This window comes from Nerophis ophidion, unplaced genomic scaffold (assembly GCF_033978795.1).
Source record: "Nerophis ophidion isolate RoL-2023_Sa unplaced genomic scaffold, RoL_Noph_v1.0 HiC_scaffold_33, whole genome shotgun sequence".
NCBI lineage: Eukaryota > Metazoa > Chordata > Actinopteri > Syngnathiformes > Syngnathidae > Nerophis > Nerophis ophidion.
In genome coordinates this window covers 919,471-934,026 of record NW_026906955.1, presented here as the reverse complement: position 1 = coordinate 934,026, position 14,556 = coordinate 919,471, and the positions used below count along the sequence as shown (strand labels likewise).

General features: G+C 43.4%; 1 protein-coding gene across 3 annotated transcripts; it reads right to left on the bottom strand.

The window, feature by feature from the left end:
- Positions 1-4,346: 4,346 nt before the first annotated feature.
- On the bottom strand, positions 4,347-11,684 carry LOC133546600 (oocyte zinc finger protein XlCOF8.4-like). Of its 3 annotated transcripts, none has more exons than XM_061892385.1 (3): positions 11,422-11,684; positions 10,865-10,977; positions 4,347-6,003 (listed from the first exon to the last, which is right to left on the bottom strand). In XM_061892385.1, the coding sequence occupies exon 3, from the start codon at positions 5,977-5,979 to the stop codon at positions 4,819-4,821; it is 1,161 nt and encodes a 386-aa protein (XP_061748369.1). In that variant the 5' UTR covers positions 5,980-6,003; positions 10,865-10,977; positions 11,422-11,684; the 3' UTR covers positions 4,347-4,818. The 3 variants fall into 3 exon arrangements, with proteins under 3 accessions (XP_061748369.1, XP_061748370.1, XP_061748368.1); XM_061892386.1 differs by having other exon boundaries at positions 10,880-10,977; XM_061892384.1 differs by lacking the exon at positions 10,865-10,977.
- Between the last annotated feature and the right edge of the window lie 2,872 nt (positions 11,685-14,556).

The following is a 14,556-nucleotide window of genomic DNA, read 5'->3' as shown; positions in this document are numbered from 1 at the left end:
GCCCCCAAAGTGCCAAAACCAAGACGGCGCACAAAGACACCGGGCGCAAGCAAAAAGGACGCCACGCGCGCGCACAAAGGCACCAGACGCGCGCAAATGGGTGTCGCGCGCGTGTACGAAGTGGAGAATCAGCGCGCGATAACAGTTTTTATGCGCTTGGATTTTTGGCACTAATGTGACGCCATAGATTTCTCAACTGACCATTAAACTTGTGTCCCCAAGGCATTTGGCTCCAACTTCGGGAGAGTAGCTTCTTTTTTGGTCAAAACCTTCTTACTTGATGAGGATGTAAAAGTGTCTTAATTGTCATTAATGAGGTTTGTGTTCAAGCAATTGGTGAGTTGAGCTTTGACAGTTCCCAGCTTGTCACTGAACATCCTAACTAATTCATGTCCACCTGAGGTTGCCAATATGGCTGTTCTCTTAGATGTTGGGCACCCTCACGTCACACTGAGCCCCGCTTTACTACTCTCACTTTCAACTCATACATGTTTGTTTACTTTGGACTGTAAGTGTGTTGGATGCACCCTCACGTCACACTGAGCCCCGCTTTACTACTCTCACTTTCAACTCATACATGTTTGTTTACTTTGGACTGTAAGTGTGTTGGATGCACCCTCACGTCACACTGAGCCCCGCTTTACTACTCTCACTTTCAACTCATACATGTTTGTTTACTTTGGACTGTAAGTGTGTTGGATGCACCCTCACGTCACACTGAGCCCCGCTTTACTACTCTCACTTTCAACTCATACATGTTTGTTTACTTTGGACTGTAAGTGTGTTGGATGCACCCTCACGTCACACTGAGCCCCGCTTTACTACTCTCACTTTCAACTCATACATGTTTGTTTACTTTGGACTGTAAGTGTGTTGGATGCACCCTCACGTCACACTGAGCCCCGCTTTACTACTCTCACTTTCAACTCATACATGTTTGTTTACTTTGGACTGTAAGTGTGTTGGATGCACCCTCACGTCACACTGAGCCCCGCTTTACTACTCTCACTTTCAACTCATACATGTTTGTTTACTTTGGACTGTAAGTGTGTTGGATGCACCCTCACGTCACACTGAGCCCCGCTTTACTACTCTCACTTTCAACTCATACATGTTTGTTTACTTTGGACTGTAAGTGTGTTGGATGCACCCTCACGTCACACTGAGCCCCGCTTTACTACTCTCACTTTCAACTCATACATGTTTGTTTACTTTGGACTGTAAGTGTGTTGGATGCACCCTCACGTCACACTGAGCCCCGCTTTACTACTCTCACTTTCAACTCATACATGTTTGTTTACTTTGGACTGTAAGTGTGTTGGATGCACCCTCACGTCACACTGAGCCCCGCTTTACTACTCTCACTTTCAACTCATACATGTTTGTTTACTTTGGACTGTAAGTGTGTTGGATGCACCCTCACGTCACACTGAGCCCCGCTTTACTACTCTCACTTTCAACTCATACATGTTTGTTTACTTTGGACTGTAAGTGTGTTGGATGCACCCTCACGTCACACTGAGCCCCGCTTTACTACTCTCACTTTCAACTCATACATGTTTGTTTACTTTGGACTGTAAGTGTGTTGGATGCACCCTCACGTCACACTGAGCCCCGCTTTACTACTCTCACTTTCAACTCATACATGTTTGTTTACTTTGGACTGTAAGTGTGTTGGATGCACCCTCACGTCACACTGAGCCCAGCTTTACTACTCTCACTTTCAACTCATACATGTTTGTTTACTTTGGACTGTAAGTGTGTTGGATGCACCCTCACGTCACACTGAGCCCCGCTTTACTACTCTCACTTTCAACTCATACATGTTTGTTTACTTTGGACTGTAAGTGTGTTGGATGCACCCTCACGTCACACTGAGCCCCGCTTTACTACTCTCACTTTCAACTCATACATGTTTGTTTACTTTGGACTGTAAGTGTGTTGGATGCACCCTCACGTCACACTGAGCCCAGCTTTACTACTCTCACTTTCAACTCATACATGTTTGTTTACTTTGGACTGTAAGTGTGTTGGATGCACCCTCACGTCACACTGAGCCCAGCTTTACTACTCTCACTTTCAACTCATACATGTTTGTTTACTTTGGACTGTAAGTGTGTTGGATGCACCCTCACGTCACACTGAGCCCCGCTTTACTACTCTCACTTTCAACTCATACATGTTTGTTTACTTTGGACTGTAAGTGTGTTGGATGCACCCTCACGTCACACTGAGCCCCGCTTTACTACTCTCACTTTCAACTCATACATGTTTGTTTACTTTGGACTGTAAGTGTGTTGGATGCACCCTCACGTCACACTGAGCCCAGCTTTACTACTCTCACTTTCAACTCATACATGTTTGTTTACTTTGGACTGTAAGTGTGTTGGATGCACCCTCACGTCACACTGAGCCCAGCTTTACTACTCTCACTTTCAACTCATACATGTTTGTTTACTTTGGACTGTAAGTGTGTTGGATGCACCCTCACGTCACACTGAGCCCCGCTTTACTACTCTCACTTTCAACTCATACATGTTTGTTTACTTTGGACTGTAAGTGTGTTGGATGCACCCTCACGTCACACTGAGCCCCGCTTTACTACTCTCACTTTCAACTCATACATGTTTGTTTACTTTGGACTGTAAGTGTGTTGGATGCACCCTCACGTCACACTGAGCCCAGCTTTACTACTCTCACTTTCAACTCATACATGTTTGTTTACTTTGGACCGGCTTTGAGATTGATTGCAAGGTTTGCAGTATCACCAACAGTGACCCACGTGCCATCAAGGCACTTCAGTGCTAGCAGTGGCGTAAACGTCCAAAGAGTTGGAGAGGCTGAGAAAAAGAGCACCTTGCTCATTGCAGAAAGGACCTGTCAAGCAGCTTGTCACATTTAACAATCTGATGTTGAGGTTATTTGCTCAGTTTACGGCCAGACTACACTGAGCATGCCGGATCTGGTCAGCTCTGAGAATGTAAGCCCGGTCAGGCCTGGTTAGTATTTGGATGGGAGAGTGAGCGGGAATACCATGTGCTTTACGCCTTTGGCAATGCACCCTTTTGCTTTTCTTACAACGCTTACAGGAACTTGCCATACTTGTCAATACAGCTACATATTGCTCGTCCAAACAAAACCTTGCTCTTCTGACAGAAAAACATGATACAACCTGCCTATCATGTGATTCTACCATGTTGGCAAAATACAAACACACAATATATTGACATATATAACACATAAAACATGGAATTAGAAGTGAACAGTACCCATCCCTACCAGCAAGTGTTGTTGTACTGGAAACTAATTTACAAACACAACTTCATCACACACAATACTCCACTGTGGAATTGTTCTTATATTAAAATGAGAAACAAATCCATCTTTGTACAGCAATGGTTTGAAAAAGGCATTTGGTCGCTGATGCACTTATTGACTGATAAAATATTTTATTACTTGAATGTTTCATTAAGTACGACCTGCAAACAGACAAAATATTTTAAGCAATTATAAAGGCTTTTGTTCAAAATATTGTGATTCCTGTAAATCTTTTTTTTTTTACTTCTTTACTATTTCTTCTTTACTGTATTTTCTCTGGAACAAAAAAAAAAGAAAATACCCATAATTTGAAAGTTTCCATTCTTCCAAACGCCAAAGGGTTAATTTAAGAAAAAAAGCCCCGGATTGATAACTTTAAATAATTTTTAAGATGTTGTTTTGCAATTGAAGACAACACTTGTTCGTTCTGCGATAGGGAAACAAAATAAACACTATATTTTATGAATGAAATGAATGAATGAAATCCCTGTGAGACGATGTACAATATCGGCTTTTCCCTGACATTCCAAACTTTGATTGATATTAATATTGTTTTGGGGATGTTGAAAAAGAAAAAAAAAAAATGTCTAAAACACAATAAGGGATCTTTCTGTGTGGAGTTTGCATGTTCTCCCCGTGACTGCGTGGGTTCCCTCCGGGTACTCCGGCTTCCTCCCACCTCCAAAGACATGCACCTGGGGATAGGCCCCTCCCACCTCCAAAGACATGCACCTGGGGATAGGCCCCTCCCACCCCCAAAGACATACACCTGGGGATAGGTTGATTGGCAACACTAAATGGTCCCTAATGTGTGAATGTGAGTGTGAATGTTGTTTGTCTATCTGTGTTGGCCCTGCGATGAGGTGGCGACTTATCCAGGTTGTACACTGCCTTCCGCCTGATTGTAGCTGAGATAGGCACCAGCGCCCCCCGTGACCCCAAAGGGAAAAGTGGTAGAAAATGGATGGATGGATGTTTTTAATTCACAAATGTATGTTTGAAAAACAAAACCATCCTTCCACAAACAATTCAGACATTTTCTCTCACTTTTTATTGCATAGAGGTCTGGGGACATACATTTAAAATAATCACAACACAATTATCATAATACAAAAGAGAGTAATAAAGATAATAATAAAATGGATTACAGATTCCCAACAAATGATTCATAAAATCACACATTTTAAAATTGTATAAAAGACAACTGTTTAAATGATGTATAAAGTAAATAATAATATGCTTCCTGAAGTGGTCCAGAAGATGTTTCAGATGTGAACCAGTACATATGTATATCATATAAAGGTGATAATCTATGGGATTATTAACAATTAGAAGTACAAATAAGTAATAATTTTATATTTCAAACTATGTAATCTATAAATGTAAAGATCATATTAAACAGATTGTTAGACAAACAACAATGTCACACATGTTATATGTGCTGATGTTGTTAGAAAGTCAAAATGAAAGTCTGGACAGTTTATTTCAAATCCTGCAGTTTCATTTGCTGCTGCTGTTCTCACCAGCACACTTGTGTTTCTTACACTGGTACTTAGAAGACAATCTTTCACCACACACACTGCAACTCAACACTTTCTCTCCTGGGTGTCTTCTCATGTGTGCTACAAAGTTTGATCGGTCACAAAAGCTTCTGTTGCAGATTGAACAGGAATGCGATTTTTTCCCAGTGTGTGTTCTCATGTGTCTTTTCACATCTGTACTTCTTGTAAAACCTTTACCACAGATTGAACAGGAAAAAGCTTTTTCACCAGTGTGTGTTCTCATGTGTCTTTTCACATCCTGACTTTGTGCAAAACCTTTACCACAGGTTGAACAGGAAAAAGGTTTTTCACCAGTGTGTGTTCTCATGTGTACTTTCAAATTGATACTTTGTCTAAAACCTTTACTGCAGAGTGAACAAGAAAAAGGTTTTTCTCCAGTGTGTGTTCTCATGTGTGTTTTCAGACTACAATGGTATTGAAAGGTTTTGTGACAGTGAGAAGATGTGAAGTGAGTGTTGTCAGTGTGACATGTCTTATCATCTTTAGAGTCTTCATCATCAGTGTCAGGAGAGTGTGACGTTGTGTCCTCACTATCTGATAGTGGAGCTAAGAGCTTGTCTGCTTGTGATCCTCCACAGTGGTCTCCATCAGCTTCTGTTGTCATGTGTTGTGTTGAGCTGCTGCTTGGAGGCTCCCCCCCTCCCCTCTCCTCACTTTCACCTTTCACCTCATCACCTTCACTCTTCACAGGGACACCAGTCACTGGGAACTCCTCCAACCATTTAGGCTGACTGATGCCCTCTTCCTCCTCTTCCTCTTTAATGTGCGGCGGCTCTTGGTCCTCCTCTTCCTCTTTAAAGTAGGGTGTCAGTGGGTCCTCCTCTTCCTTTTTAATGTGAGGGGTCAGCAGGTTCTCTTGCTCCTTAAAGTGAGGGGTCAGTGGGTCCTCCTCTTCATTTTTGATGTGTAAGATCAGTGGGTCCTCCGCTTGCCCTTTAATGTGAAGGGTCAGTTTAACATTATGGGTCTGTGGCGTCTCGCCTTCCTCTTTAATGTGGGGGGGGGTGTGGCTCCTCTCCTCCCTCTTTGCTGTGCTGGGAATGTGGTACCTCTTCTTTCTCGCGTATGTTGGGGGACTGTGGTTCCTTCTCCTGCTCATGGGGTAGAGGTTCTTCTTCAACGTCTGCGGGACAGGAGAAAACAAACATTGTTTAGAAAAGTCCAGCTTTGCTCAAATCAAACCAAATCAACTTTACTTATAAAGCACATTTAATATTTACCACAAAGTGCTGTACAATAGGCAGGTTAAAAGATAACACAAGGGAAACTAGCAAACACACCACAACACAAACAAAGCCCGATAGATAATAAATAAAACATAGAAACAGGTTCACAGCAGGTGCATAATGGGCTGCCATAGCAAAATGGAGATCACAGAATGTTAAAGGCCATGGAATAAAAGTGTGTTTTTAAGAGTGATTTAAAAACAGGAAGAGAGGAGGCCTGTCTAACACTCAAAGTTAAGTTGTTCCAGAGCTTGCGAGTAGCAGCGGCGAAAGCTCTGTCACCGCTTAGCTTCAGCCTTGTGTAAGAGACCGTCAACAGCAGCTGACGTTACTACCCCACCCCCCACCCCCCCCCCCCCCCCCCCCATTATCTAAGGGATCAGGTGGGGGTGGGGGGCGTGTTCAGCAAGGCCGAAGGAGGTCGGAGATGTATGTTGGAGCGATGTTGTTTAGACATTTGAAAACAAATAGTAGTTCTACTAATTGATTCGGTAGAGCCCAGGGAGCCAGTGAAGGGACGCTAGTATGGGGGTGATGTGCTCACGCCTGTGGGTCTGTGTTAGCAGACGAGCAGCAGAGTTCTGCACGAGCTGCAGGCAGGCGAGGGAGGCCCGGCTAATGCCTACATACAGGGCGTTGCAGTCGTCAAGACGAGTCGAGATAAATCCCTACGTACAGTAGTTATAAGTGCCGAGGGGAGGGAGAGCGACTTGGACTAAACAACATAAAATCACAGGGCCAACACTGATAAACAGACAACATTCACACTCACATTCACACACTAGGGCCAATTTAGTGTTGCCAATCAACCTATCCCCAGGTGCATTTCTTTGGAAGTAGGAGGAAGCCGGAGTACCCGGAGGGAACCCACACATTCACGGGGAGGACATGCAAACTCCACACAAAAAGATCCCGAGCCCGGGATTGAACCCTGACTACTCAGGGCCTTCATATTGTGAGGCAGACGCACTAACCCCTCTTCCATCCTCTAAACTCTGCTGGTACTATTCCAGAAGAGAGGCTACTATTGATAATGTTAAGGACGCTTGATCCAATAGTAGCAAGTACCTCCTTAAACAGGTAAGGTGGGAGGGCATCTGCAGGAGAACCAGAGGGCTTCATATGACTAACCGTGTCCTTTAGAAAGGAAAAGGACACCGGCTCAAACTGATGGAAAACAGAAGAAAAGTGCAGAGGAATAGAAAGGTCCTAGGAAAGCTGAGATAAACTGGCTCTAGGTGACACAATTTAGTCAGTGAAAAAGTGGACAGAATTTTCACAGAATTCTGAAGAAGCATCAAAACCAACAGATTTGGGAGCGTCAATGACAATGCTAATGGTCTTGAACAGAACTCTGGGGTTGTTACAGTTAGAAGCTATAATCTCAGATAGATATTTATTCATCTTTGCTGGAGGACAACATGCTCTCTTTAAAAATGGCAAAAGACACATGCAGCCTGTCTTTTTTCCATTGTTCTCTCTGCTCTCCTACATTCGCGCCTGGCCGCACGAGTGACGTCATTCAACCAGGGCTCAGGTGTGGGTTTGGCGCGGCGGAACTTGAAAGGAGGGATAGTATCCAGTGTTTGTAAACAAATAGAGTTGAACCCAGAAACCAACTCTTCAGTATTCAGACACACAGAGGCTGCAGAATTATCATCACAAAGATTCTAAAAAATGGAAGAGAAAACAGAGCAGGAGACCAAGAATTAAACATGCGAGAGCGTTGAGGCGGAGCGCACAATGTAACGGACACTGAGTGGGAATATCAAACAGGATCGGCATATGATCAGAGAACACAGCGTCGCAAACCATACGAGAGCACTAAATGGAGTTTATGCCTGCGTTCATGTGTGGAACCACACACAGACTGTACAAAGTTAAATGAGTCAGGAAGCTCCTGGAAAGCGACTCGTCTGGGCTTAGGTGTGAATATTAAAATCACCAGCAATAAGGACAAGATTATATTTAGGCAGGATTTCAGCCCAAATTTCAGAAAAGTCAGTTATAAAGTCTTTGTGGTACTTGGGTGGTTGATGGACGACGGCACACAGGACGACATCAGAAAGACCCAGTTCAAACATGCACAGTTCCAAGCTTGAAAAGGAGGATTGCAGGCGTATCAGACGGCATTTAAATTCATTTTTAAAAACCACTGCTAATCCTCCTCCTTTTTGACCAGACGACCGCGGAGAATAAACGTAGGAACACTCTGGAAGCAGAAGTTCATTAAGAGGGGCGGACTCACCGGCTCTCAGCCATGTTTCCGTCACACAGAATTGGTCAAGTCTGCGGGAAGTTCAGGATAATCGTTTTGTTTGTCAAAGATTTTGCGTTCACAAGACTGAACCTGGCAGGGGCCACCACGTCCAAGGCCGCAGCTATTCCAGGTGGGGCCCGACAGACAGCCCGCAGGTGGCGGGAATCCACCCCGCGCCTCCGGGGGCAGGGACAGCAGGAGCAACGGCGGCAAGTCTCATCCTCCAAACCAACGATATAGGAACAAGCCAGGAACCGATGGGATCCAGCGAGCATGGGTGCAGGAGGAGACCGGATACCGCACCATTCCTCCTTCGGGAAGCCATGGGAAGCCGGGCCAGGAGTGCCCTAAATTTCACCAGCTGGCCGCCACGTTTACCACGGCGCCGGAGACACTGCCGCTGGGGGAGAGGAACCAGGGGGCGGGAAAGGAAGGCAGGAATCCATGCAGGTGAAAAAGCTGACTTGGACCCCAGCAATTACACAGTCGATGCTTGTCCTGGACTGTGGTGCCGGGGAACCACACAGTGATGGAGGAGGTGAGGATGGACTCGATGATGGCTGAATAAAACTGCACCAGCATCTTGGTCGGCACCTTAAGTTACCTCAGCTGCCGCAGGAAGTACATCCTTTGTTGGGCCTTCTTCGTCATACACAAGCAGTGAGCTGACAGAGACGAAAATAGACGCAAACAACACAAACACGAACAGAGCTGACAGCGAGACACAGCAGGCCAAAGCACATACTAGCGCCATCTTTGAAATACCTAAAACTCATTATTATATCAACGATCAGAGACAGAAACTCTTCATTTAACATAATGTCCTTGTTTGATGCTTCAAAACAGCTCAATTAACACATAAAAAGGAAAAGTGAAATAACAGACGGACAGGGCTTTGCTGTTTGTAACACACACACACACAGCAAAATGCGCTAATGTTAAAAGCTAATTAGCCTTCACCTCAAGCCAGGACTGCGAGCGAGCTGAGCTGCTGTTTGTTTCTAGAACGTCAACGGGCTCATAGTGATGTTACTAGTACAAACCTTGTTTCCATATGAGTTGGGAAATTGTGTTAGATGTAAATATAAACGGAATACAATGATTTGCAAATCCTTTTCAACCCATATTCAATTGAATGCACTACAAAGACAACATATTTGATGTTCAAAGTCATAAACTTTATTTTTTTTACAAATAATAATTAACTTAGAATACCATGGCTGCAACACAAGCCAAAGTAGTTGGGAAAGGGCATGTTCACCACTGTGTTACATCACCTTTTCTTTTAACAACACTCAATAAACATTTGGGAACTGAGGAAACAAATTTTTGAAGCTTTGAAAGTGGATCATTTTTTACCATTCTTGTTTTATGGAGAGCTTCAGTCGTTCAACAGTCCGGGGTCTCCACTGTCGTATTTTACGCTTCATAATGCGCCACACATTTTCCATGGGAGACAGGTCTGGACTGCAGGCAGGCTAGGAAAGTACCCGCACTCTTTTTTTACGAAGCCACACTGTTGTAACACTTGTCTTGCTGAAATAACCAGGAGCGTCCTTGATAACGTTGTTTGGATGACAACATATGGTGCTCCAAAACCTGTATGGACCTTTCAGCATTAATGGTGCCTTCACAGATGTGTAAGTTACCCATGCCTTGGGCACTAATACACACCCATACCATCACACATGCTGGCTTTTCAACTTTGCGCCTACAACAATCCGAATGGTTATTTTCCTCTTTGCTCTGGAGGACACCACGTCCTCTGTTTCCAAATATAATTTGAAATGTAGTTACTGACAGTGGTTTTATGAAGTATTCCTGAGCCCATGTGGTGATATCCTTTACACACTGATGTCGCTTTTTGATGCAGTAACGCCTGAGGGGTCAAAAGTCCGTAATATCATCGCTTACGTGCAGTGATTTCTCCAGATTCTCTAAACTTTTTGATGATTTTACGGACCGTAGATGGCAAAATCCCTAAATTCCTTGCAATAGGTCGTTGAGAAATGTTGTTCTAAAACTGTTCGACAATATGCATTAAAATTGGTGACCCTCAGCCCATTGTTGTTTGTGAATTACTTAGCATTTCATGGAAGCTGCTTTTATACCCAACCATGGCACCCACCTGTTCCCAATTAGCCTGCACACCTGTGGGATGTTCCACATAAGTGTTTGATGAGCATTCCTCAACTTTATCAGTATTTATTGCCACCGTTCCCAACTTCTTTGCTTCTTTGTCACATGTTGCTGGCATCAAATTCTAAAGTTAATGATTTGCAAAAAAAAAAAAAAAAAAAGGTTTATCAGTTTGAACATCAAATATGTTGTCTTTGTAGCATATTCAACTGAATATGGCTTGAAAATGATTTGCAAATCATTGTATTCCGTTTATATTTACATCTAACACAATTTCCCAACTCATATGGAAACGGGGTTTGTAGTTGACTGGGAGGTGTTTACTATAATTTGGGGAGAGTCCGCTGGCTGATGCTTACCTGCTAAACACCTACCTGCTCATGACACACACTGCTGATTGGCTGTTACTGCTCTGTCTGTAACCAATCAGATGGTTGTGTGGGTGGGACAATGCTGGGTGCTGTGTAGAGTACTGATGGAAACAGGCAGAACGAAGCGGCGCAGCTTGTTAAGACTTTAGATTAATATGTTCGTGTGGAAACTCGTTCGTTACACATCCGAACCGAACCGAAACCCCCATACCGAAACGGTTCAATACAAATACACGTATACACAAATACATCCCCAATCTTCACTACTAAACCTTTGAAATATGCTGACATATGTGCTGTTAAAGGTAAATAAACAGTAGCCATATTGAATGTTTGCCTTCATTTGACCACGTGAGGTAAGGAGGACGGCCTCTAGGTCACATGGTTACACCCCAGCAATTACACTGTTGATGATTGATGAGCATTCATATTTAAATGGTGGTGTTAAAAAGCAAATATATCTTCATCTTTAGTGATAAATGTGTCCCCCGGATGAACATGTGTCACAAACATTTTATTAGATGATATGTGGATGTTGTGCTTACTTGGACTGTGATGAAGCTGTGAGGACTCAGGTGGTTTGTCTTCATGCTCTTCAGTCTTCACAGAGACAACAGTCAGTGGAAACTTGCTGACATCAGCCTCCTCCTGCCCTACAGAAAAATCTCCCCTCTCTTCCTCTTTAAAATAGGGGGGCTGTGGATACTCCTTGTCCCCTTTAAAATGTGAGGGCTGTGGATACTCTAAAGTGAAACTGTCCCCCTGCAGATGAGGGAGACATTCTTCTTGGTGTCCAATCAGCTGATGGATGTCTACAGGACACAAACAAATCACATTTTAACTCCTACATGCTATGAAATAATGTGCTGTGGCTATTGAAAATGTTATTAATCAAGTGTTCCACTGGGAACGTTTTCGATTAATCGTGTAACTGGATAAAACATAGTGTTGCTTGGTTAAAAACAAATTTAAGCAACTATAAGACACTTCACTTAATAATGAACGGTCAATTAGTCTGAGATGGTATGAGATCAAGATGTCATCTTTAGATCAGGCTTGGTTTTTCCACAATCACTGCCACGTTAAAAAGTTAAAGTACCAATGATTGTCACACACACACTAGGTGTGGGGAGATTATTCTCTGCATTTGGCCCATTACCCTTGATCAACCCTTGGGAGGTGAAGTGAGCAGTGAGCAGCAGCGGTGGCCGCGCCCAGGAATCTGTTTTATGGGGATTTAACCCCCAATTCCAAACCCAATTCCAACCCTTGATGCTGAGTCCCAAGCAGGAAAGTAATGGGTCCAATTTTTATAGTCTTTGGTATGACTCAGTTGGGGTTTGAAATCACAACCTACCCATCTCAGGGCAGACACTCTAACCACTAGAACACTGAGTAGGTGGATGTAGTAGGTGTTGTAGTAGGTTAATGGCTGCACCAATATGAAGGAAATAATAGCTTTGACACACATATGGGGCGGCATGGCTCGGTTGGTAGAGTGGCCGTGCCAGCAACTTGAGAGTTGCAGGTTCAATTCCCGCTTGTGCCATCCTAGTTACTGCTGTTGTGTCCTTGGGCAAGACACTTTACCCACCTGCTCCCAGTGCCACCCACACTGGTTTAAATGTAACTTAGATATTGGGTGTCACTATGTAAAGCGCTTTGAGTCACTTGAGAAAAGCGCTATATAAATATAATTCACATAATTCACAACATATATAACTTGTCAAACCTGCCAGCTAGCAGGCTAGGTTTACAGAGTCAGTCACCATGGTAACTGACTCTGACTTTGTCTTACCTTTCTTATTTTTGGAGGTAAAACTCTCGAGCTTTACATACTCAGGACTTTGCACTTAACCTGCTCTCTGGAATATTCCCCCGGTGACTGTGTGAGTTTTGTGTAAACATGTTGATACACATTGTTACAAACATCAACCTCTCATAAATATTGTGTGTCTGACAAATTCTCCTTCTTATGAACAATGTAAAACAATCAGTGCATCATCCTCACATGACCGTTCGGGCTCCAGTACTCTGGAATGCCCTCCCGGTAACAGTTCGAGATGCTACCTCAGTAGAAGCATTTAAGTCTCATCTTAAAACTCATCTGTATACTCTAGCCTTTAAATAGACCTCCTTTTTAGACCAGTTGATCTGCCGCTTCTTTTCTTTCTCCTATGTCCCCCCCTCCCTTGTGGAGGGGGTCCGGTCCGATGACCATGGATGAAGTACTGACTGTCCAGAGTCGAGACCCAGGATGGACCGCTCGTCGGGACCCAGGATGGACCGCTCGCCTGTATCGGTTGGGGACATCTCTACGCTGCTGATCCGCTTGAGATGGTTTCCTGTGGACGGGACTCTCACTGCTGTCTTGGAGCCACTATGGATTGAACTTTCACAGTATCATGTTAGACCCGCTCGACATCCATTGCTTTCGGTCCCCTAGAGGGGGGGGGTTGCCCACATCTGAGGTCCTCTCCAAGGTTTCTCATAGTCAGCATTGTCGCTGGCGTCCCACTGAATGTGAATTCTCCCTGCCCACTGGGTGTGAGTTTTCCTTGCCCTTTTGTGGGTTCTTCCGAGGATGTTGTAGTCGTAATGATTTGTGCAGTCCTTTGAGACATTTGTGATTTGGGGCTATATAAATAAACATTGATTGATTGATTGATTGACAATTATTCTTCCTGTAGACAATCTATTTAGGAATAGTGTTAATAATGAAATATAAAGTTAGTAAAGATGTGAGAGTAAGAAGTAAACAAACCTGTTCTGTGCAACACAACTTGATGTTTTTCATGTTGTCGCTCCTTCTCCTCTTTTGTTGGACAAAGTTCCTCCTCGTACTCTGCTGTGGTTCTTTGGCACATTTTCACACAATCACAACACTTTACACTCACACTTGATCTCTACTTAGTGATGTGTTTTGATCACTTCCACCTCTCTTTGTTAGCAGCTAACAAGCTAAGCTAACTAGCAAGCTAAGCTAGCTCGAGAAGCATCAAAGTGCGCTCAGACTAATATAACCGGATGCAAACAGTTATTAACGATGTTTACTCTATTTACTAGAGTGTAATAAAGGACATATATGTGTACATGGAGGCATAGATTAAGAACATTGAACTGTGACGACTGCAATAACGTCTTCATCGTCAGACGCCATCTTGCTTTGTCCTCGCCGTGTTTGGTTCGCGCGCAGTGTTGTCAGATCTCGCGAGAGAAACAAGTAACCAGCTCTTTTCCAAATCTCGCGAGAGGAATAAGTACAACCAGCTTTCCACCCCCGGTTTACTTCTTGTGAAAATAAAAGTAAACTTGTCCATTTCAAAGCAACCAAAAAAAAAAAAAAAAAAAAAAAAACTATTTCCATAAAAATATTTAAATATTTGAAAATGTTTTGAAACAACAGTAGCATCAGGAAAGAAAAACAAGAAACAAAATAGATATTACACTAATGGTATTCTTTTTGTCTTTGATGGTAATCGTTTTTATAATGTATTGTAGCGTCCCGGAAGAGTTGGTGTCGCAAGGGGTTCTGGGTATTTGTGTTGTTGTTTTTCTGTTGCTTTGCGGTGCTGATGTTCTCCCGAAATGCATTTGTTGTTCTTGTTTGGTGTGATTCACAGTGGGGTGCATGTTTGTGACAGTTTTGGTGTTGTTTATGCGGCCACCATAAGTGTGAC